This window comes from Scleropages formosus, chromosome 14 (genome assembly GCF_900964775.1).
Source record: "Scleropages formosus chromosome 14, fSclFor1.1, whole genome shotgun sequence".
Lineage (NCBI taxonomy): Eukaryota > Metazoa > Chordata > Actinopteri > Osteoglossiformes > Osteoglossidae > Scleropages > Scleropages formosus.
In genome coordinates this window covers 22079194-22101900 of record NC_041819.1, presented here as the reverse complement: position 1 = coordinate 22101900, position 22707 = coordinate 22079194, and the positions used below count along the sequence as shown (strand labels likewise).

At 44.0% G+C, this 22707-nt stretch overlaps 1 protein-coding gene across 5 annotated transcripts in view; it reads right to left on the bottom strand.

Annotated features, from left to right (window-relative positions):
* LOC108929023 (polypeptide N-acetylgalactosaminyltransferase 13-like) overlaps positions 1-15707 on the bottom strand; it is a 30634-nt gene extending 14927 nt beyond the window's left edge. For 4 of the 5 annotated variants that reach the window (XM_018743308.2, XM_018743309.2, XM_018743310.2 and 1 more), the window contains exons 1-5: positions 15355-15707; positions 10342-10622; positions 5032-5200; positions 2759-2925; positions 2200-2407 (exon numbers count right to left, since the gene is read on the bottom strand). In XM_018743308.2, coding sequence (XP_018598824.2) covers positions 2200-2407; positions 2759-2925; positions 5032-5200; positions 10342-10483 — 686 coding nt within the window. In that variant the 5' untranslated portion in view covers positions 10484-10622; positions 15355-15707. Of the gene's footprint in view, positions 1-2199; positions 2408-2758; positions 2926-5031; positions 5201-10341; positions 10623-12863; positions 12929-15354 lie in introns of those variants that run through there. The other variant, XM_018743307.2, reaches the window with a different exon arrangement.
* Between the last annotated feature and the right edge of the window lie 7000 nt (positions 15708-22707).

The window sequence follows — 22707 nt, the reverse complement described above, 5'->3', positions numbered from 1 at the left end:
GGGTCAGTTGAGTCTCTGAGCAATTTTTCGCCACATGAAGGAGTGAAAATGGTTCTTAATTCTTAACCGCTGCTAAATCTCTTTGATTTATTAAGAGCTCATTTCGATTCTGCGAACTGTTGAGCCCGAGAGGACCGACTGATTATAGAGCCTCATAAACCCAATGGACGGAAAAACCCACTGGCTCAACACAGGAATAAACCTTACTTAATTACTGGGGCGTAATTACCAGTTAAGCTGAAGTAAATACTTATCAGCAAATAAACGATAAATACTGAATGAGTGGCACATGAAGACCCTAAGAGGTTTTCTTCTCCTTCCATCCTGCACATAGAACAGAACTGAAGACAAAGTGCAGTGTCTTCACTTGGCCGTGTGAGAGTGTTTATGGCGTGTTAAGAGCTGCGTGTTTCTCTGGACAGACGCCTTTCCGGATCGATGCCTTTGACGGACAGAGGCAGCACATTGTTTCTGTTCTTTTTCTCCTGCTTTCCGTGCTGATCACAGAGACGACAGCCTGGTCCATCTCCGCGCTCCTCTGACAACAGGATGACCCCCCTCCCTGTTTGTCGGGCAGAGACCGGTATGCTCTTGGATGCTTGAAAGCCTTCGGGGTCTGGAGAGGTGACCCATCACCTCCTCATCAGTAGAGGAGAGGGATCGCCGAGGACAACATGCCGACTACAAATGAAACTAGTGAGAGACGTCGTTCTGGGCAGGAATGATGAAGGGGACTAATGTTCTGTGAAGCTCCTCACATGCCAAGACATTTTGATAATTTTTCTAACTCAAAAGCCAATTTTACCCCAAAGTCACAATAAATAACAAATAATAAGCAGACATCCACTGATTTATTCAGACATTAGCTAAGAAAAAAAATTAATACATTCTGAGACATTTTTTAATTTACTTTAGGCCACGTTAAATGCATAGATCACTTAATGACATGCTACACCTTTTAACCAACTTCATTCTGTGTCGCTATGAAAACTTTTGGGGAATTATGGTCTATAAACCTCATCTATCTGAAATTATGCCACTGTTATGGTATCGTTAAATCAAAACAAGAATATGTGGGCTCTGGAAGCTCCTATTTGATCCTGACTGTTGACTGATAAACCCCATAAACGTGCAACATTCCACAGCTTGTTATTGATCACTGCCACTCAGACCGTAAACACTGCGGAAGTGAGTTGGTCGCCATCAACCTGAAACAGTATCCTTTACTGCCACCTATCAGCTCGGGAGGTAAATGCAGGCTGTATTCTCTCTGGTAGAAAGGAAATTTGACAAAATTAAACAAAATTCCATAAAAATTAAATACACTGGGTGGGGGTCATGGTAGCACAGTGGTTTGGACAGGGTCCTGCTCTCCAGTGGGTCTGGGGCTCGAGTCCCGCTTGCGGTGCCTTGCGACGGACTGGCGTCCCCTCCTGGGTGTGTCCCCTCCCCCTCCGGCCTTACACCCTGTGCTGCCGGGTTAGGTTCCGGCTCCCGGAGACCCCGTATGGGACAAGCGGTTTCAGACAATGTGTGTGTAAATACACTGGAAAATGTGTGTACGTTAGAAAATTTGTAACATGTGCATTCATAACACGGGGAACCTGAGTTTTTTGGCCATAAACATAGTATGAATTATGCATCACTAACTGTGCAACATTTATAAATTAAACAAACATAAAGCTCGAGTAAAAGCCCAAAAGGGTCAAATGACCAGGCATGAACAAGGCTGACAATGTTACTTTACATACAGTGTATAAATTATGAAATATAGACATACCGTTAATTAGGATCAGTAGTATTATACTACTTAAGGTTTATGTGCTTGGTGTGGACGATGTCCTAGAGTCTTAGGACACTTAAGTGCAAGAACCATATTTATCATAGAAAATAGTTGCTTACAGGTCAAATATGACTAGAACACAACCTGAGCACTAAAAGGTGTAACACATTTGGTGATTACATGTTTCACAATTGCTTTCTGAAAATCAATAACTGAATGCCCAATTCTGGATGAGAATGCCAGACATAGGGAACACCAAACATGCCTCAAGCACAGCCCAAGAGTTAAAAGAACAGGCTAATCCCTAAACCCACACTCCCCACAGTGTCAATCCATGGCGCTTCTCTGCCTGACCCTCGCAACTCAGTCCATTTAGTCCAGCGAACACATGAGGATATCTGTTCAGAGCCACTTACCTGTCCTCTTTCACCCTGGCTAGCAGGGGTTCCAGCCAACCCATAGTGCACTCACAGTGGGCATCCAGGAAGGTGATGACCTGCCCCCGCGTTGCCGCAGCCCCCCGGAGCCGGGCCCGGATCAGCCCGGAGCGCTTCTCCATTCTCAGGATGCGCACCGGCACCTCCAGGGTGCGCACAGAGTGCTCCAGCTTGTCCTTCAGGAAGTCTGCCGGAGTGAGATGGCCCAGTGAGCGGAGTGCTCAGGGTGAAGCTCGCGCTCGGACAGAGTTCTGGGCTGCTGCACAGGTTCCTACCACTTACTGTCTCACCAGAGCCACCGAGAAGCTGTAAATCACATTTGTCATGTGAACGCACTTCCCAGCACAAGTGGTCATGAAGCCTTTTGTGTGCTGAAAACACCCTCCTTCCAGCTGCTTTTTCTGATTCTATTTCTAATTTCTAATGGTGAGGCTGGTTTACAGTCCAGGCTTCCTCTGTTGTATGGAGGACCAGGTGGGCTGATGCTGTCTGTCTATGTGAACACAGGTGAGAGAGGCGAGACCACAATGAAAGGCACCTCTGTCGCTGGCGTCGTCCACCAGAAGGATCTCCAGCAGCAGGTGGCGGGGCGAGCGGTTGATGGCGCTGTGGATGGTGCGCAGCAGGGTACTCCACGCTTCGTTGTGGAATACGATGACGATGCTGGTGTTGGGCAGGTCGTCTGGGTACACCTTCGCCTTGCAGCTGAAACGGGGCCACAAACCATTCTCAGTACTTTACTTTTGTAGTTCTGATAACCACTCACACCATGGCGACAAATCTGCTGTAGGTGGTTACATCACACCATGTTCTGGTGAAGATCCAAAACTGTGGCCACGGCTATATAAGGCGCACCCAGTCTACGTGTGAGCATCCGAAATCAGAACCTCACAACTGCTGAATCCTTCCCATGATTCAAGGAGTATCTCAAATCCACCTCTTTCAGACCCACTACTTTCCTGATGTCCAGACAGCTCCATGAATGAGTCCAATGCCACTCGCCATGATTACCTATGTATCTTCTATTTGAATGTCTTCTCTCTAGGTAGCCACTTGAGGGGTGTGAATCAGCAACATGATGATATCAGACAAACAAGCATTGATAATCCTGTGTCTCTGTTTAAAGCTCTTCACCTGTTGTTGATACACTATTATCTTACATTACATTCATTCATTTAGCTGACAATTTCCACCAAAGCAGCTTACAATGTCAAGCTATTTACAATTATTCACCCCTTTATATACCTGGGTAATGTTACCAGAGCAATTTAGAGTAAGTACTCTGCTCAGCCAAAGAAGGGATTGAACCAACAACCTTTGGGTCTGAAGGCAACAGTGCTAACTACTACACTACCAAGTGCCCAAATACTAGACTATGTATCTGAAAATTTACTCTTAATTGTTTGGGTTCCTCCAGATTTCATAAATGTAGATATAATGTAAACAGCTACTCTTGGTGGCTACATCACACTGAAACCTGGTAATGATGGAAAAACTGTGACACAACGGTTATAGACCCACAGCCTGATACGGAAGCAGGGCTGGATTTTTGGAGTTTGTAGCACTGGGAACTAATTAAAATTCTGCACTGTGCAAAAAAAGAGGGGTAATGGCACACTATATTACGCTGACTGACAAGACACACTTTATTCTTTTGCTAATCCATGTGATTGATGGAGAGGCGGAAGAAAGAAGCTTTCTTAAGCAATGCCTAGAAATTCTGAAATTTTGTGTTTGAAATGTAATTCAGAAGTTTTAGTCGCATTAAATTTCCGTCTCAGCCTTTGAAAATTTTTTTCTGCTTTCCAATTTTTTCCCCTCCTTTGCAGGCCATATTCGCTCTGCCAGCAGGGCCTTATGGGAAATCTGGCACTGCGTGGAAAAGCAAACAAACAAACAAAGCAGATTCTGAGATCACCCGTAGCGCCTCCTCTTACAAACCTGGTCTAACCTGGTGCATTTCCTTAACACGACATCGGTCAGTGGTGATTAACAGAACGAGTGACGGGCAGGCGGCAGGTACAAGGAGACGGGCTGACAGCATCATCCTGTAACCTTAACCTTACCGTCTTCATGCTGCAGAAATATTGTCCTGAGGAGAGAAATTGCGTGTTGTTATGAGATGAACGCGTTAATGGACGGGCAATTTGCTTTGTGTCTGTTCATTATGCAAATTATTCCCAGGCTGTTGGAAAACAAAGGGTCCTCCAGTCTCTGCTGTCGCAGCTAATGGGAGGTGTTCGCAACGGATCTTTCTCAGAGTAATTTTCACACGTTGGAAATTACTTTATTGCCACGACGACGCTGGAGAACATCCTTTGATTCACAAGTAGGTAGATAGGAATCTGTACGAGTGCCGTATTCCGACAGCTGTGACCAGGTGATGAAAAATGGACGGCAGAGCCCTCTCTGCACTGTAGAAAAGTTGGTTTTAGACACTAAATTACAGCTTCATACCGTCACCATCACCCTCAGCTTGTTCGCAGTAAATGACACAGATGACGAACCTTGGTGTGTAAACGCAGTCTTTTTCTCAGGCTCTCTGTGATTACATTGCTCTACTCAAGGTGTAGATGCCACCGTCTCAGGTTCTTTTTTCTCTTTTTTTAAATGAAATCAGAATTTTTCACTGTTAATTGAACCAGGTGGATACTGAAGGAAATTGGGGACGGTCAGCTAAGCATTTGCTCCTCATTCAGAACTTCCCACTTGGAAGACCCTTCATGAGGTCAGCTGTGTGCCATCATCAGAATCTGAATCAGAGCTTTTGTTTGCGAGAACCCCACCCCCCACTCCCGGGGGAGCGCGCACCCATCCAGTCTCACGTCCGGCAGACTGCGGTTGAGGGCGATCATGTCGCTGGCCATCAAGTTGAACTGGTTGATTTTAAACAGCTCCTTCATCTTCTCCTGGTTCTCCTTCGGAATGACGACCGGTTTCCCCATTTCGCCAGGGCCTTCCTGCGAGCGCGATATAGCAGCTGGAAGGGGAGAGGAGGCGAGAGAGGAACAAGCTCACCATCACCACATACAAAGGGAGTGAACAAAGTGAGGAGCATGTCAGTAGCTCATTTAATTCCCGCGTGTTTACCCGCCAACAAGAGAAGTGGATCAAACCCACATAAATAAAGTACACGCTGTAACAGTAAAAGTAAGCAGTGACTGTGATTAACAACACAAAATAGTGACCTAAAGGTTGATAGTCAGGTTTTAAAGAGAGCCCCTCCGTTCAAAGGCACCTTAACTACTTAACAAACACCCCTGACCTTCATGAAGTGTGCAAGACTAAGTCTCTTCAGATAAAACACACACACACACATTTTCTGAACCGCTTGTCCCATTCAGGGTCGCGGGGAGCCAGAGCCTAACCTGGCAACACAGGGCGTAAGGCTGGAGGGGGACACACACACACACACCCAGGACGGGATGCCAGTCTGTCGCAAGGCACCCCAAGCGGGACACGAACCCCAGACCCACCAAAGAGCAGGACCCGGTCCAACCCACTGCACCACCACACCCCCTCTTCAGATAAAACAATCAGTTAAAAAAAAAAAAAAAAAAAGTGTTTTCAGATCCTTAGGCTGCATTTTATCATTACTGCTAAATGCTTCTAGAAACATCAGAGCACACTTTCATTAAATAATGACTGAAAGGGAAAAGGAGATCCACAAACAAATATTGATATGCATTCAGGTGAAAAATATGGGGGAAATTGCTTCTTGGTGAGGTCTTACCCACTGAAATAATACCGTCTGATGAAGTGAGATTTGTGGTAAAACATTTTTGTTGTATCTCATGTGTCTAACAGCTCACTCAGTGTCTAATCTTCTCCCAAGCTGCTGCCTTTGGATTTGAAGGTTACAGGTTCAAATCTTACCTATGGCTGCAGTGAATTTAAGCACCCAGCTGTGTAAACGGGTGAGTTGCTTTGGAGAACTAAACGAATACATGCAAACGCTGTTCAGCAGTTCTGAGGGGTACGGTATCTTCTCCGCAGAAAGGATGGACTTAAAGCAGGTCAAGGTAAATCTGGATGGCATCTCCTGGGTGAAGCTGGAGTACATGACTGTATCCACCTGTGAAGATGGTACACTGGTGCTCCGTCACTTGTAGGTGTTTCTAGAATCATCACACAGGTAACTCTGCAGTACCAGGGTGCAGTTTACCCCATGTTGAGGTCGCTGTCCACAGCAGAACTGGAGTTCAAAGCATTGACCAAGAAGGGTCCTTACATTCAGGATCCAAAGGCAGCAGCTCTGTCACTCCTCTACTCGCTGCCCCAGCACTGCCCTTACTGGAGAACGACGTCAGGAATAAAAGCAAAATCTTAGCCTCTGGCAGTTATAAAATATTTAAAGTGCACATTTTTACGGAGACACTAAGGGTGCTGTTTAAGAGGAGTGTTTAAATTACAATATATTCATTATGCACGACTAGGACCTTTCCCACCACCCGTGAGACAGTGATGAAGCACCAGGTCCAAGTTGCGTTTCAACGCTATACCGCTGTCCCCCCCACGATGAGTCATGGCTGTTCCTGCCCTGCCAGGTGTGTCTTTCTCAAGACAACATTGCAGACAGGTGCAGTGATAATACAGGGTGTTTCCGAAGGCTCCTGTTTCCTGACACTGTTCACAGCAGTAGAGTAAGGCAGCTGGGAGCAGAAAAAAGGAAAATAAATTTAAAAAAACTCCAAAACAATGAAAAAAGTTAAAAAAAGAAAAAAAAACCTCTGGTGGTCCAAGCACCACTGGCAGCCCACCCCTCCTGGGTGCGCAACTGTGGGGACAGGGGACCAGTGTGGATATGTCCAATACAAAGGACACCTGTTTAACTCTCAAGAATGAACCAAAATTCACCCCACTTCTACACTACAGTACCATTTAATACCCTGGATGAAGATACTAACCCTGCACTGACACTATAAAGAATTACCGAGCTGTATAACTGTAAATCATAGTAAAACTGGTCATCTAATACTGCATGATAGCTTATTCTAAGGGGTCAGATATAATTCATGTTAACAGCGATAGCCAAACATTTAAGAATGAAAAGGAGAGCCAGAAGTGATGGGGTGCCTGGTCTGGGTTGAGGTCTCTCCAGCCAGCCGTGTCCCTGAGATGTGTAAATGGGGTGTCTCCGCAAGGTGGGGGGTGGGGAGGGGTTCAGATAGTGATGGTTCAGCGGATGGGGAGCAGGGCCACCACTGGGTCGATGCCAGGCTTAACAGAAGAGCGCGGACATCGATGTTCTCGAGCTTGACACCGATACGTCTCTCGACAGAAACACTTCCGAGAAGGAGTGTGTGTGTCATCTGGGCAATTCTAACACACTAGCTCTCCAGCACTTCAGGCACTCGGACTTCATCTTAAACGGACTTATACCGAATTCGCCAACGCGACAATCACTACAAAACCTTTTGTTAAATGTATTAATGTTCCAGTAAGTTTTTAGGGTGCTCTACACAAAAGTTCCTGCTGCTATCGTGCCCTGATCTAAGAACTTACCCTAAATTAATACAGTAAAAATCACACTGCCGTATAAATGCATACATCTTTTTAAGTAGCTTAGTAAACAAACCTAATATTGTCAGTCGCTTTAGAGACAAATGCCACGTAAATGCATCATTAAAAAAATAAAAATAGAGCTGCGTTCCATGATGTGTTTAAACTCAGTTACAAGATACATACGTAACACGAAAAAGAAGGAAAAAAATACTGCAGTAACCACTCTCAGTTAAGTCATCACACTAATATTACTATTTATTTCTATTAATGTGTAAATTAATGATTCTCGAGCTATATATTCGACTTATGACGAGAGCTGTCTCGCTATTATTATATTGTTTTCCATTGCCAATGTTTGGTCCAGCACCGATCGCTCCATCTGCTGTAGGATAACATCGGCTGGTCACGCTGCCACAGCACACCATATCTATCATTGTCAGGGTCTCAGTCAGTGCCTCGCTTTCTAGCAGAGACTGCATTTCGTTCACAAACTTTTAATTTGTGATTCCCTTCAAGGAACTTTTTATTTAAAATGGCTCGCAATCAAAAAGCGAGCGTTCCGGTGGTCCTGAAAGGAAAACGCAAAAGACAGATTTACAAAGTGAAAATAATAGTGCTGCGTGCAAATATCATACTCCACGTTACTTCTGCTATTATTATTTTATGTTAGTATTAACAGCAATAATGTGTGCAATCAATTAAATTATAACAAAGCCCTGTTACACAACATATCATTCATGTAGGTCTATGTTAATTGTACATGTATCATTTACACATTTAGCTGATTCTTTTCTCCAAAGCAACTTACAATGTTACAGTCACAATTATTACATGCTTATAATCATTTACACAGCTGGGTAATTTTACTGGAGCAATTTAGGGTAAGTACTTTGCTTAAGGGTACTACAGCCAGAGGTGGGGATCAACCCTGCAACCTTTTGGGTCCAAAGGCAGTAGCACTAACCACTACGCTACCAGCTGCAACATCTATCACTATGGTAAGGGGACTGTATTGGAAAGGTATATATATCATATACAGTTAAGGGGATTTTCAACTGAGGATGAAATGAACTAACAATGGTCATTGGGACGGAACCTGGTCGTGAGCCGAGAACCACCTGTATTCCATTACAGAACGTCAGCGTTTTCTCACACAAACACTAAACTGAGCAGTATGATAATTGTAGGCACCCTCGGGCGGGAAAAGAATGCCGAGTGTGTAGTGCACTGCCAAATGTGTAATCCTTGCTTTTCTGGGTGGAATCATTACTCAGATATCACTCGACAACCTAATTCCGCAAAGCGCAGACGCACTTATTTAAACAGAATCTCATCTCAGTGCAGTGAGAGAGTGCTCATTCGGGTAAAACAGGGTGCACTTTCGCTTGCCGATACACACTGGGAAACACAGAAACGCAATGCAGATCTCCAGCCCCTGCAGAGGCCTTTGGAAGTGCGTTGTGAGCAAAGTGAGTCCAAGTCGGTGCCGCTGATTAATTTATAATTGGAGATTTGTCCCCCTGTCCTAAAGCAGCTTACCTCACCAAATGGCAGCCGACTTACTGCAGGGGCTACCGGGGTAAGATGGGGGTAAGACACAATAAAGGGGCCCCAGATCAGAGGCTTTATTACACTGAGTCACTTGGCGCTGTTTTGGGGTCCGACTCTGCTGCCGTCCAGGAGATGAGCAAGGCGCTTTGTTTTTCAATAATGCATCTCGCTTCATGGATTCCCCATGAAAAAATAAAGGAAATGATCCCTGAACAGCCAGGAAAAGATTTATCGTCACTTTTTACACTGCAAAGTATTTAAAGATGTTGCTTATGGGTTATGGTTAAAGTTTGCAATAGGGTTAGGGAAAGGGTTATGGTTAGGGGTGGGGATGGGGTAAAGGTTATTGATAGGGTTAGGGGTTAGTGTTAAGGTTATAGTGTTAGGATCAGAGTTAGGGAAAAGGGTTATGGGATAGGGTAAATGTTATGCTTGGGGTAAGATCCATGGTTAGGGTTATAGATAGGATTAGGGTACTGGATAGTGTAAAGGTTAGGTTTGGAGTTAGGGTTAGCAGACATCTCACCTCGCAGCCAAAGGACGGAATGAACAGGCAAAGAAGTGAAAAAGGGTACAAAAGCCAGCGCATGTTCACTGAATTTCAATGAGCTTCGCTCCATCATAGCGTGCCCTTGAGCTCCATAGGACACCTCACCTGTACAGAGCAAACCAAGGCGAGACGGTGCACAGCTTCTATAGACTCAGCATCAGACTGCCTAACTCGCCTTCGTTCTCCACAGGGAACCCTTGCACACTTCAGCCCACACACTCACCAAGTTATTTGGAAAACTTGATATTACACAACAACTGAGGTCCAATGACTCACAGCGTGCTATAGAAATACCTTGATAAATAAAAAAGACGCTGGAGAAGACAGTTAAATTCATTCCAGGAGAAGAAAGCAAGCAAATAAATTCAAGGATACATGTTGAGGATTGACCTGCAGACACTTTAGAGCTGCTATGCTGAGGGTGCAGCTGTGGCACCTACAGACCATGCGGTTGGGGGAAGAACGTGTTGCTCTCTCTGCTTCAATGGTCACACTCTTGGAGTGCTCATACGAACCTCTCAGGGCAGGCAGCAGTGAGCGGTCCTTCCGGTCATCACACTTGTTGCACTCGCTGAAGTAGAGCAGGAGCACCACGTCCACCAGCACCCACACCAAGGAGGTGGTCAGGACCACCTTGCAGTAGACCAGCCTGCGCATGGCTTCCCAGGGCTTTCTGTGGCGTCACAGCCCCCTGAGAGTTCAGTGCTGGTCCCCCCGACAGCAGAGGGAAACTCCCGAGGGGATGGACGGCAGCAAGGGAGCAGTGGCGCATGGAGCACCTGGGAATATCATCCTGCTGGAAGGGAAGAGGAGGGGCAAAATCTAGACCAAGAACATTCAGATAAAGGAACAAGATGGTTACAGATCACTTAGCCCTTCACATTCATGGCAAAACATGACAAAAAAAGATCAGTTTTTTCTTTCTTAGTCTTACTGATCACCCAATGTATTATATGGTGGCTCTTTTCAACATCAAAATCACCTAGCAAGGAAGTCAGTCAAACCTTATTTCTAACCCTAACCCAACCTGCTAACTGTATCCACTAATCCTAGCCACTGTTCTTCCCCAGTACCTACTCAACATTCCCACCAACCAATACTTAAAATCAACCAATACTTAAACATACTTAAAATCCCAGGCCACTAACCCTAACCCGAATTGTAACCCTAACCTCTGACCCCAATCCAGGGGGGGGGAATTCTGAAGCAAAGAGCATAATGAGGTCTTAGTGTGTGATGATTATAGTGTTTCAGTTGACCACATTAATGCCACCCAAGCAACCGTAGGGATGACTGCTTGTGCCTCTTTCCTACCAGATCCTCAGACTGCTACACGGCGCCTACCCTACAGCCAAGTATGATCTCCAATTTCTATTAAGCCAATATACATGAGGCAGCTTCCTTGGAATCAGCCTTGATTCTCCAAGGGGACGCACATACATGGCGCCACCCACGCAAAGCACAGAATTACTTGAAGAAAGTTGGAATTACACAACGCGAGAGGGCAATGACTCACTGCCAATGCACCTTGATCAAGACCAGACGCTGAACAAACGAGACGTGCCTTGGAAATTCTGTCAACATAAAACATGCTCTTTCTTCAGGTTAAAAGCAAGTCTCCATAATGAAATTCTGTGGTTATGTACGATAAACTCTGCATTCTGGATCCAGGAGAGTTCATGTGCCTTGTTCTCGTGAGCCTTGATGTGGGTTCACCTTGAGACTTGACGGCAAAACAAGTTGAGACACATCACTATGCTTCAGCCCTCATCCTGATAGGGCCCTTTGTATGTTTACATTTTTTGCTCCAGCTGAACATTTCATTAATTATACTCCATGGACTTGTTTACTGAATACCCACCACAACTAATATAGTGTTAAACTGAACAAGTTGTCTAAGGAATGAATACCCCTTTTGGCTGCGCTGACCTGACTTTGCGCTATTGAAATCACAGCTTACCTCTGTCTGTCAGGAGAAAGTAGAGTACGAGCTAAGATTTTTCTTGGTTTGGTCCATTAATATGACAATATAGCCTTAATGGCCATTTTATTAAGTACGTCTAACTGCGCATGCAGCTCTCGCCCCACAGTGATTCATATGGTTGCGAACCCATTTATTAAGCATTCAGACACGATCAAGTCCAGTTACAGGTCTAGCTACTGTTCGAATGAACATTAGGACGGACAAGATTTTTGATTTAAGTAACTTTGAACTTTGCATGATTGTTGGTGCCACTCACACTGGTTCCAGCAACTCAGGAAAGATGCCCTCCTGGGATTCTAGGACATACAGAGGATGTTAGCAATAAAGAAACATTCAGTCAACAGCAGATCTATGGGCAAAGTAATGAAGGACTCAGCTGGAACAAAAAACAGCACACATGCAGATCCACCAGAACCAATAGTGAAAAACAATATTCCACATTTTAACTGTCTGTTGAATTTTAAAACCTCCAATGGGCTAAAATCCATCTTTCAATTAACTGAACAAGAAGAGCCTCAACTCGAGAATAAAGCAGCTCATTAGGACTTAATTAAGACTTTTCCCCCCCAATAACAATTAAAAGCACACAGGAGGAAAAGATGGAAGCAAATTTTACTTTTGACCTTCAGTCAGAAGCCCAAGCAGGAGCAGCTGATGCAGCGTCCTCATGAGAATTGCTGTTTCTAAAACCCCCACATCAAACGCTTTGGAGTCAGGAGAGGCTTTGGAAGTCAGCAAGCCGTAGGGTTAAGACAGCTTCATCTTCTTATCACCCTCCTGCAGCACTCGACCTGCCTCTCATTCAGTCCGCCGTCACCAAAATAGGACCGCGTCCTTCACGCTGGACGTCGCCAGAGCCCGAGTCCGGTCTGGCTTCCCATCCTCCTCTCCGGACACAAAAAAGAGAACACGACCCAAGCGTCTAGCCTGAGCGCTGCAGGTTTCCTCAGTGAGCTGCAGCCCTCCAAACTCACACAAAGGCTGTTTACAGACTCACCCCATGCTCTTACAAGGATTGACGCCAACCATGCATGATTGTGACCTGCTCCTCACCTTCTTCGTTACAAAGAGATTGTAAACAAAGTCCTATGGCCTCAGGCTGGACTCAAACCCGTGGCTGTGCAGGAACTTCTACACCGAAGAAATGGTATCTAACAGAGTTTTCATCTTGCATCGCTTGCAACAGAGCACATGCTGAGTTATCCCTCTGAGGTAAATCCATGTTTCATGAAATGTTTATTAGCCAGGTGGCTTCACTAGGGCTCAGTTGCAGGAAGGGTGCTGGTGGGGTGAGGCAGGGTGGGGGGGATGCTGGCAGGACTGCAGTGGCAGTTTCAGCTTCAGAGTCTCCAATCCTGAGATGAGTTCTGCTGCCAGGACCATCTGTTTCCTGCTGCATGTTCTGAGGAAGGTTCAGTGCCACCAGCGCGCCAGAGGCAACGCACGTGGCCTCCTCAGAAATGAGCCGGCGATTAATCTGGCCATCTGGGGTGGCAGAGATTTCCCGGTTGCCAAGCAAAGCCAGAGAGCAAGGATTTCCCTCCTTTTCTTCTGCACCATCCTGGACCGCTGAAAACCTCCTGGCTTCGGATCAACGCTTGACTACTTCTCCGCAACCCAACAATATTGTATTTAATTTCTTTATGTTCTTCATGCAGCCCCTGCTTACCATAAAATATGGCAAAAGAAGATTATACTCTTCCCTGGCACACCATATTGTCCGCCTGAAGTGAAGACAGACTCTCTCCAGGGAGGGAAATGCATCAACGCTGACAAACATATTAGATGTTCTCTCTTAAAAACTGTGTGACTGTGATTACATCTCAAACACGCCCAAATCGGAATCTAATTTTAGAAAAAAGGCAAGGAGGAAAAAACACACTGTTATTCAGCTCCTGGATAGTTGTATGGATTTCACAGGTGCCTCAAGAAACTTTGTCTGTTCTCCGCGTCCAACACACTTCTGATGGTTGAGGAAATGTGCTCAAGGCAAATTCAAACGGCATTTTTCACTGCCCAGACACCCAGGTTGTGTGCTTGTACCTCTTAGCACCATTTGAAATGAAGAAAATGCTCCCAGGTCATAAAGAGCGATGGAAGTTGACCAGGACATAGATGTAGAGGATCAAGATGAGACAACATTTAACACTTCTATAGGTCTCGTTCCCCTAATCAAAGAAGAAACAGACCCATGCTGCAAGAACCACGTGCTCAGCGTCATATCGACAAGTGTGCTCTGAACCCACATGGTTGTACATTCACACCCCAAATCAGGTACCACTCAGTAGGGAAGAGGTGACTGCTTACAAAACAAATGATTTAATGGGGGGAAAAAGAGAGGTTACAGGATGCTGTACCCTAGTGACTTTAATTAGGACCTTCACTCTGCATGGTAAAACTGACCCACTGGAAAAAAACCATGAGCAGCTGACCTGCTTTTGGGTGTCTTAAAAGTGTCATGGCAAAATATGGCAATATGTGCCCTGCTGGCATGAGTGTAAGGATGAGATGGACAGGACAGGGACGGATGGGATGAGACCGGGCTAACGAGACAGAAAATGACACATGAAAGGTGATGGGCAGAATGGGAAGGGACTGAGAGGGCAGGAAAGGACAGGGGGTACTGGACAGGACAGGACTAACAGGATGAAAAGAGACAGGCAGGATGGGAGGGGATGGAGAATAAAGGGAAAGGACTGATTGGACAGGATGGAAAACACACTATGGGAAGGGATGAGAGGGTACAGGCATTGCAGGAGGGTAGGAAAAGGGTGGTAGGGGACAGGTGGAGATGGACGGGATGGACAGTGCACAAGGTAACGGGAAAGAGTGGACAGAAGGGGACGAGACAGCATGGGGGGATAGATACAAAGTAAAACCGCGTCTCCAGCATTTAGCCGACGCTTTTCTGCAAAGCAACTTTCAATTTTTTTACCCATTCATGTAGCTGCGTAATGTTTACCGGAGCGATTTAGGGTAAGTACCGTGCTCAAGGGTACTACAGGTGGAGGTGGGATTCAAACCTGTGACCTTTCGGTCAAAAGGCAGTAGCGACAACCACTACAGTACCAGCTCTACACACATACAGTACACACAGTGTTACAAAAAAAAAAAAACACTATTAGTTTGTTGTCAAATAGCTGGGAATGATTTTGGCTACATTCTTTCCAATAAGGAATTAATCTTCAGTCACATATAGCCCACAGAAAAGTATAACCCGGGGATTCTGCTGAGCCAGGGGGGGGTAAAAAAATACAAAAAGTGCATTAAATTCAAAGTTGCTGATACACTAAAAGGAAGCATAAAACATAACAAACTACTGGTTCGGGACACATTCAGACACTCAAGGTAGAGAACGAAGAAAGAGCAGGAATGAACTGATCACGTTATAACCCCTCATGGGTTATTTTTTCCTGTCTATATAACCGCGATGCTTCGCACGCGGTTCCCGCCATCGCGCTCCGAACGACTGGTCCTCGCGCGCGGCTGTCACGATGCTGCGCGCGCCGCTCCCCGACTTCCCGCGCAAGTCCTCAGTACTCACTTGAACGAGGTCATGAAGGAACTGGCCGATGCGTTGTTTCCTCTTCTAACAAGGCGTTGCGCGGGGTTTCAGTTCACAGTTGCAGGTGAAAATCGATGGCACGAAAGTCACAAACTAATTCGTGAATATATAATAATAATAATAATAATAATAATAATAATGTGGACGTGCTTTATCAATTGATAATTGGGGTTTCGGTGTCCCAGTTGGGAAGCACAACATCGTTTTCCTCAAAGGTGCTGCTGGCTGCAGTTCGTATTCCTTGCTGTCTTCCAGTCGCCAGTCTCATACTGTTGTTGTATCAGTTATATCTAAGTGCCGGAGAATTTGGGTTTTCCTTGACATCCACCTGGCTTGTGAGAGAACGTAACAGGGAGAGCCAGACCGGGCGTATTCCAATAGGACAGCTCATTTCGTAAGTGCACGTACTCGGGCGTGTGATTGGCTTAGACTAGTGTCAATCATAAAACTGCGCCGCCTTTCCGTAGCAATGGCGTCTGGGAAATGTGGTTGTTTTAAATCGATGAGGCGGTCAGAGTGATGAGCAAAATTTTTGCTGTTATACCGGATAGTCTATTAGGAATCGTGTGCTGTTTTTGTTATATTAGGTCTTAAGTAAAATGAGAAAAACATAATGTAAATGAATAAATAATAACAATACAGATCTGTTTTCTCAGTTAGGATATTAGATTGCCTTAATTTATTTAGATCTGCTCAATTGATAATTGATTATTCATAATTGGTTGATGTTGTCAGTGTGGCTTGTACATTTGCCATTTTGAGGGAAAAATATCCATTGTCTAAGTAAAAGAACCTAGTAATGAGCAAAAATGTTGTTGTGTGAAAGAGGTTTTTTTTTTCATAGACTTGTTATCACTTTTTCATTGTACTTGGACCCAGCTATATGAAGGCTGGCTGCGTATGAGAAGAATCATGAAGAGACTGACAATAACACCATAACCATTTGACATTTTTGTTGACATGACTGAAAGACTATAAATTTAAAATGACTGAAAACAGCCAACAACTAAGGGAACACAATCCAGACCTCCCAGCAGTGAGGGTAGGATTAACAGTGTGTCTTCTGAACCTTTCCAGGGACTGTAGTATGAGCCAGAGGTCACAGAGCAGATGGGTTTTGCCTTAATACCCACCGAGGTCACAAAAAATGTCCCATCTTTGGGAATTTGATTCTTCATTTAGCTGATCTATTAGTTAATTAGACAAGATAAATTGTTGCTGAAATACCGGCCACACTTAGGTCACCAGGATCTTTATTTTTGAATTATTCAACAAGATTTTTTATGGTAATCATATCATGTAATTATGAGCAACTGTTTATATTTTTTGCATGATTGAATATTGCAATACACCATAAATATCAAAGAATAGATTGATTAATGATTGATTGATCAGTCCCAATTAAGGATGATATTTATATTACATTCAGTCATGTAGCTAATGCATTTATCCAAAGAATCTTACAATGTTAAGCTACTTGCAATTATTTACCCATTTATACAGCTGGGTAATTTTACTGGACCAATTCAGGGTAAGCCCATGTGTATATGTATATGCATATAAAGTATTTAACATTTCAATTAACCTAATCAAAAGTGTACAGCAGCATCCATCTTGTAGATATTCATCTCAGTTGTGATATTAGATTTGTATGCATATAAAACATTGATATTCAGATCATTGCAAAGGCTTGGCTTGCCTTGGGGGGTTTAAGAAAATATCATCTTGTCAAGGTTCCTAGCGGACTTTAATTTTTTATGAATCAGGTGGAAATCTCTGTGAGTTTTTTTCCAATTTACTGTCAGGCAATTCTGTACAAAATAAATAAATAAATAAAAAAATTGGAGGTTTTGAGCCAAAACTGCCTCAGCAAACCCCTAATTCTATAACTCATTGTGTTATGATGCTTATTATGTAACTGTAACACGTTTCTTTGCTCCATAATAAAAAAGATGGAACAGCTATGGAGTACAATCTCTCATTACAGAGTATCATCTGTCTATCAGTCCATGCAATTTCAATAACCGCTTGCCCTGAGCAGGGTCATGGTGAACAGGAGCCTATTCTGGAATGATTGGCTACAAGCCTGGGGGCAGTAAGCAAAATAATATTATTATACAACATCTCTCACCTACACAGATGCATGGACTATAAATAATTTGTCAGAATATGAATTACAGTTTGAAGATTTTAAAACACAGATCTGAGTTTTTGGGAATTTCAAGAAGCATTGTACACACACACACACATTTTCAGAACCGCTTGTCCCTTACGGGGTCACGGGGAACCGGAGCCTACCCGGTGACACAGGGCGTAAGGGGAAGGGGACACACCCAGGACGGGACGCCAGTCCGCCGCAAGGCACCCCAAGCGGGACTTGAACCCCAGACCCACCGGAGAGCAGGACTGCGGTCCAACCCACTGCGCCACTGCACCCCCAGAAGCATTGTAATTCTGTTAATTTAAATTAATATTATGTTAAGGAAATGTTTATTTCCTATTAATTGATCTGTATATCTCATCATCTTTGAACAGAGGTGCAGACTCAGATTAATGCTACGCAAGTAAGTGGTAGATCTCCCAAAAACACACCTTACCCTGCCAGTGATGGTTTAGAGAAGACAGCAGTGCCCTCATCTGAGTCTCTCTGGTAAGAATTGCATTGAAGGCTTACTGGCCTACAGGTGCTCAGTAAGAGAGGCTTTTTATTTTTGTTGGAAATTATTACTTTTATTCATTATTTAGCTGATGTCTTTCTCAGATGTGACGAGACTTCTTGGATGGTAGGTGGATGTCATAAGTTTTTAATGCCTGACGTTTGTATGCGAAATGCTTGTGATATTTATGTGGTATTCTTCTGCACTTTGTTGAACTTTCAAACAAAAACCATAGGTCATGTGCATAAATGTACAATCTAACATTTCACAAAAGCTTTTTGTGGAATTGTTTTTACTTATTATAGTAACATAAAAAAACATATTCCCACCCATTCATTCTGATCCATGTATTCATACCCAAAAATTATTTGCTGGTGAATGGTGCGGAAATTGGATGAAAAAACAGAGTGTAACAGAATGTTGTGGCAGAGAATATCATCTAGATGCATGTTGCCTGCGGATGGGTGATTCAGTCTGGAAATGTACCTTATATATACCGTGAAATTAAATAATGCACTGACCATGGCATCTTCAGCTACGTTCACATATGATGAGTGTTGTGTTTAAACTGCAGAAGAAATACCAGCATCCAGAATCTCTTCAGTTTTACCATTGTGTTGGTTGTTTTAAACTGTATTAGTTACTCATAACATCCTCGACAAATGGATGAGACATTTTCTTGATTTTTCCAATCTCACTTCATGAACTCTCACTCCAGCTGAAATGAAATCTACAGGAAGCGTAAATTAGTTTGTAAAAATAAATTCCAGCAGATGTCAGCAGAACACTGAGCTTGATGTGGACCTGGGCCACGTGTGTAGAACCTCGCCCCACACACCTATGGTGTAACTTTATACTCTATTTGATAGAGTACAACCATGTATCAAAACCACCAGAGTTTTTTTTTTTTTCCTGTTTAACTGCCGGATGCGCAGGTATTATATGTTTCAAGTATCTTTGTCTGAAAGGGTTAAAACCCAAGAAATAAGAAATAATAAAATATCCTAAATAATAAGAAATCGATTCGTAACTAATAAATAAATTACGCACAGCCATCCTAAAAAAAAACAACCTTCGAATATGACGTAATAAAATACTGTTTTTTTAACATATAATGACGTAATCTTCGACTGTGAATGTTGTCCATACATAGCTCCCCAGTTTATGATCTTCTTAAGGCAGAGTCATTGCGAGTTGGACAATTAATACGGAGGGGAAATCGCTGGAGGAAGGGCGCGATCAGCGTAATCGGGCTCAGTCCAGATGTCCGGTGCGCACACTGAGTCTGTCCAACATCACGACTCACAAAACCGGCTCTCTTAACTGGCACTGACTGCGCAAAACGGTCTTATTTCACAGTACCGGCGTGCGTAACCGCGTGTGTTTGACTCTGGTGCGTAAAAAGGGTTTATTTAAGAGTTCCGTGCGCAAACCTGGTGACTTATACTCTATGGTGCGTAAAAACGGTTTATTTAACAGCTCCGTGCGCAAACCAGGTTTGTTATTTGGCTTCTCAGTGCGCAAACTGAGTTTATTTGACTTCCCAGTGCGCAAACCGGGTGTGTTTGACTGTACGAGGCGCTAACCGGGTTTATTTGACACCTTGCTTGCTGCGCAAAGCGGGTTCTGTTTGGCTGCTCTGTGCGCAGACGGGATGCGGTCTCCTCTGCGCCGGAATGGTTTCTCCCGACCAGGTATATAGAGCCCGTCTGTTGCCGATGCCAAAGTTGTCCGTCGGCGGAGCGCAACGAACTCGTGCAGTCCGTCCAGTTCCTGACGATTTCTTTTTCAGCACTTTAGTCACTCTCTCCAGTCTTAGTTGAATGTGTGCCTTCTGTGAGCTTCTATTTAAAAATAAAGTGCGAGTGAGGAGCCACCTGTTCCTGTATCTACACCCTGCTGAAGGTGAGGGGAGATGAATTCCACGGGGTTCGAGTCCACGGACACGGGGATCTTCTCCAACAGGACCGATGACGGGATGCTGAGATGCTGCAACCTGTCATCGGTGGTAACCGACAGCGGCTTCGGGGACGAGAGGAGCCTCTTCATCATGAGGGTGGTCCAGATCGCTGTCATGTGTGTCCTCTCCCTCACTGTGGTCTTCGGTATCTTCTTCCTTGGATGTAATTTGTTAATCAAGTCAGAAGGCATGATCAACTTTCTGGTGACGGACAGAAGACCCTCCAAGGAGGTGGAAGCAGTCATTGTTGGGGGGTATTAGTTTAGGACACTTAAGGACCCCTGTAGAACATACTAGACTACCACCTGGAGGACCATCGGATGGACCATCACCTTCCAACTTCCATCAGTTGGAAGGCCACTGCCTGGACCTTCACCTACAAGACCACAATCTGGACCACCACTTGGACCTCCCCTTGGAGGACCACCACTGGGAGTCTCTGGAGAAACACCATCTGGAAGACCACCAGCATCTGGATGGAGGAGAAGGAGACCACCGGAGGGAAGATGATCCATTGATGGATGGGATCTATAGGATGTTTGGGTGGATGGAGCTTGGACTCAAGTCCAAGTGTTTGCTTTGAGGAACATCTCATACATCTACATGGTATGTGACTGTCACACTCCTGGACTGATCTCCAGATCTTCTTTTACTGGGATTCTTCTGTCACCCCCCCAGCCAAAGTTCAGAATGTTTCTTTAAACTGTATGTTTAAAAAACTGCTAAAACTGAATGAATTACAGCTATTTGTAAGAACAAGCATATAACTTTATTAATTCTTCAACCTGTCTACAGTCAGACAAAAACTGCCATTAATGTTAATTAATATTTTAAATGCTTTTTAGTTTTGGTTTAAAAAGTGTCCTTGAATGTTAAAAATGTGATTCATATTTTTGGTATGTTGACTCCATATGCAAGCACAATTTTTGGGTTTGTTTAGGCACCTATGTTACTTTAGCCTTTGTTAAGAATAATATATTAGACAAAAATGAAATGTACTGAATTTATGTATCTTGTCTATTTTTAATAAATTCCTAACAGAATTCAGAATTTCCCTTCTATGTCTCGGTACTTCACTTATGAGAGGCTAGTTTATTTTTTACTATTAATTTTGAATTGAATTACCTAATAGCGCAATATTACACAAAATATAATCTTTTTGTTATTGCATGACTAGTGTTTTTCTTATAATTTTGTCCTGGTGAAAATTTAAAGAGTCCAGTATGTTTAAAGGCACTTATTAGGCAGTGGGAATTTTTACAGTACATGTCATTTCTATTTTTTAAATATTTGTGTTCATAGGACTGAACATCATAGGGCGAACACATGTTGTCAGATGCTCATATCTAAAGTTAATAATTTATCTTCAAAAGGAATAGTAGACTGCTGGAAATTAATAATAATAATAATAATAATAATAATAATAATAATAATATAATAATTTGCCCAGTGCCTTTGTCCATGGCGACTTAACAATGTTTAATATTTAGTGTATTTAAAAAAAAAGCCATACACTGATGACAGGGTTCAGTGTGTTCATGTAACATACATGAAATGCTTTTACCTTTTTCACTGTCGAGTGCTGTCATTTCTCCTCATCCTATTTTCCGTCTCTCTGGTCCATGTTTTGAACACTCTCCTGGGTTTTGTCATGGATTTCATGCTGCCTGATGCTGTGAAATGCCCATGCCACTGAGCAGTGTAGGGTGTAATTGAAACACGCTTCTGCAAAGGACCACATCTCAGTCTTAGAGAGAAGGCAGAGAGACTTCTCCACACGTGGGATGACCAAAGATACCGTGATAGACATCACCTCCTGAGAGCACACCAGGCACTGAAGGTCAACTCCATACAGTGTGATCCTGTACTCTATATATCATTGTCCCCATCGCACCTTGCGATCACCTGTCTGGTTTATTTGAAACTAAAGAGCCAAAAATGGGGCCAAACATACCGCGAGATGACATGTGAGAGCTAAAGAGAACACCACTGACACTGGGGTACCTGCTGCAGATACTCTACAGCTGATCATGACACGTTCGTTTAAAGGGACCTTTCAAAGTGCCTCGTACAGGTGGATGTGTATCAGTCCTATTTCTGTCTTGTTATCCTTTTCTCCTGCCACGTGAACGATTGAGACTAAATGTCCTTCCGCACCTGATCTTTGTTGTGTTGTTTCCCCCTCGGGGTTCGTGGGTCTCCTGCTGCGATTGCATCTGAATGGAGAACCAAATTCACAATCATCATGATGATTCCGGGGATTTAGGGAAATAGAACCCTGTATTGTGGGTGGTCCAGTGAACTACACCACCAGCGCTTCATGTCCTGAGAAAAATATCCTTAGCTGCTGTTTAACCAACAAAACAATTAATCAATCATTTGGCACCCTCCCCATCATCCTTCCATCCAGTTTCTATAACTTCTTGCCCTGAGCAGGGTCACGGTGAACTGGAGCCTATCCCTGAAGCAATGGTCTGTGAGGCAGAGGGGGGTCAACCCTTTCTGGGACGGAAGCCCATCGCTCCAAGTCCAAATCTGTGACAACGGCCCCATGTTCAATGTCCTCTTGCAACTACAGGTGTGTGCATTTGAGAGATGCGTGTGTCGACTGTGATGGAAGTGCCCACAGGCGATCCAATATTATAGCAATATTCTTATAATTAGGAGTTGAACCACGTAAGATGTCAAGGATTTCCCTGCTTCCTTGGACCTGTG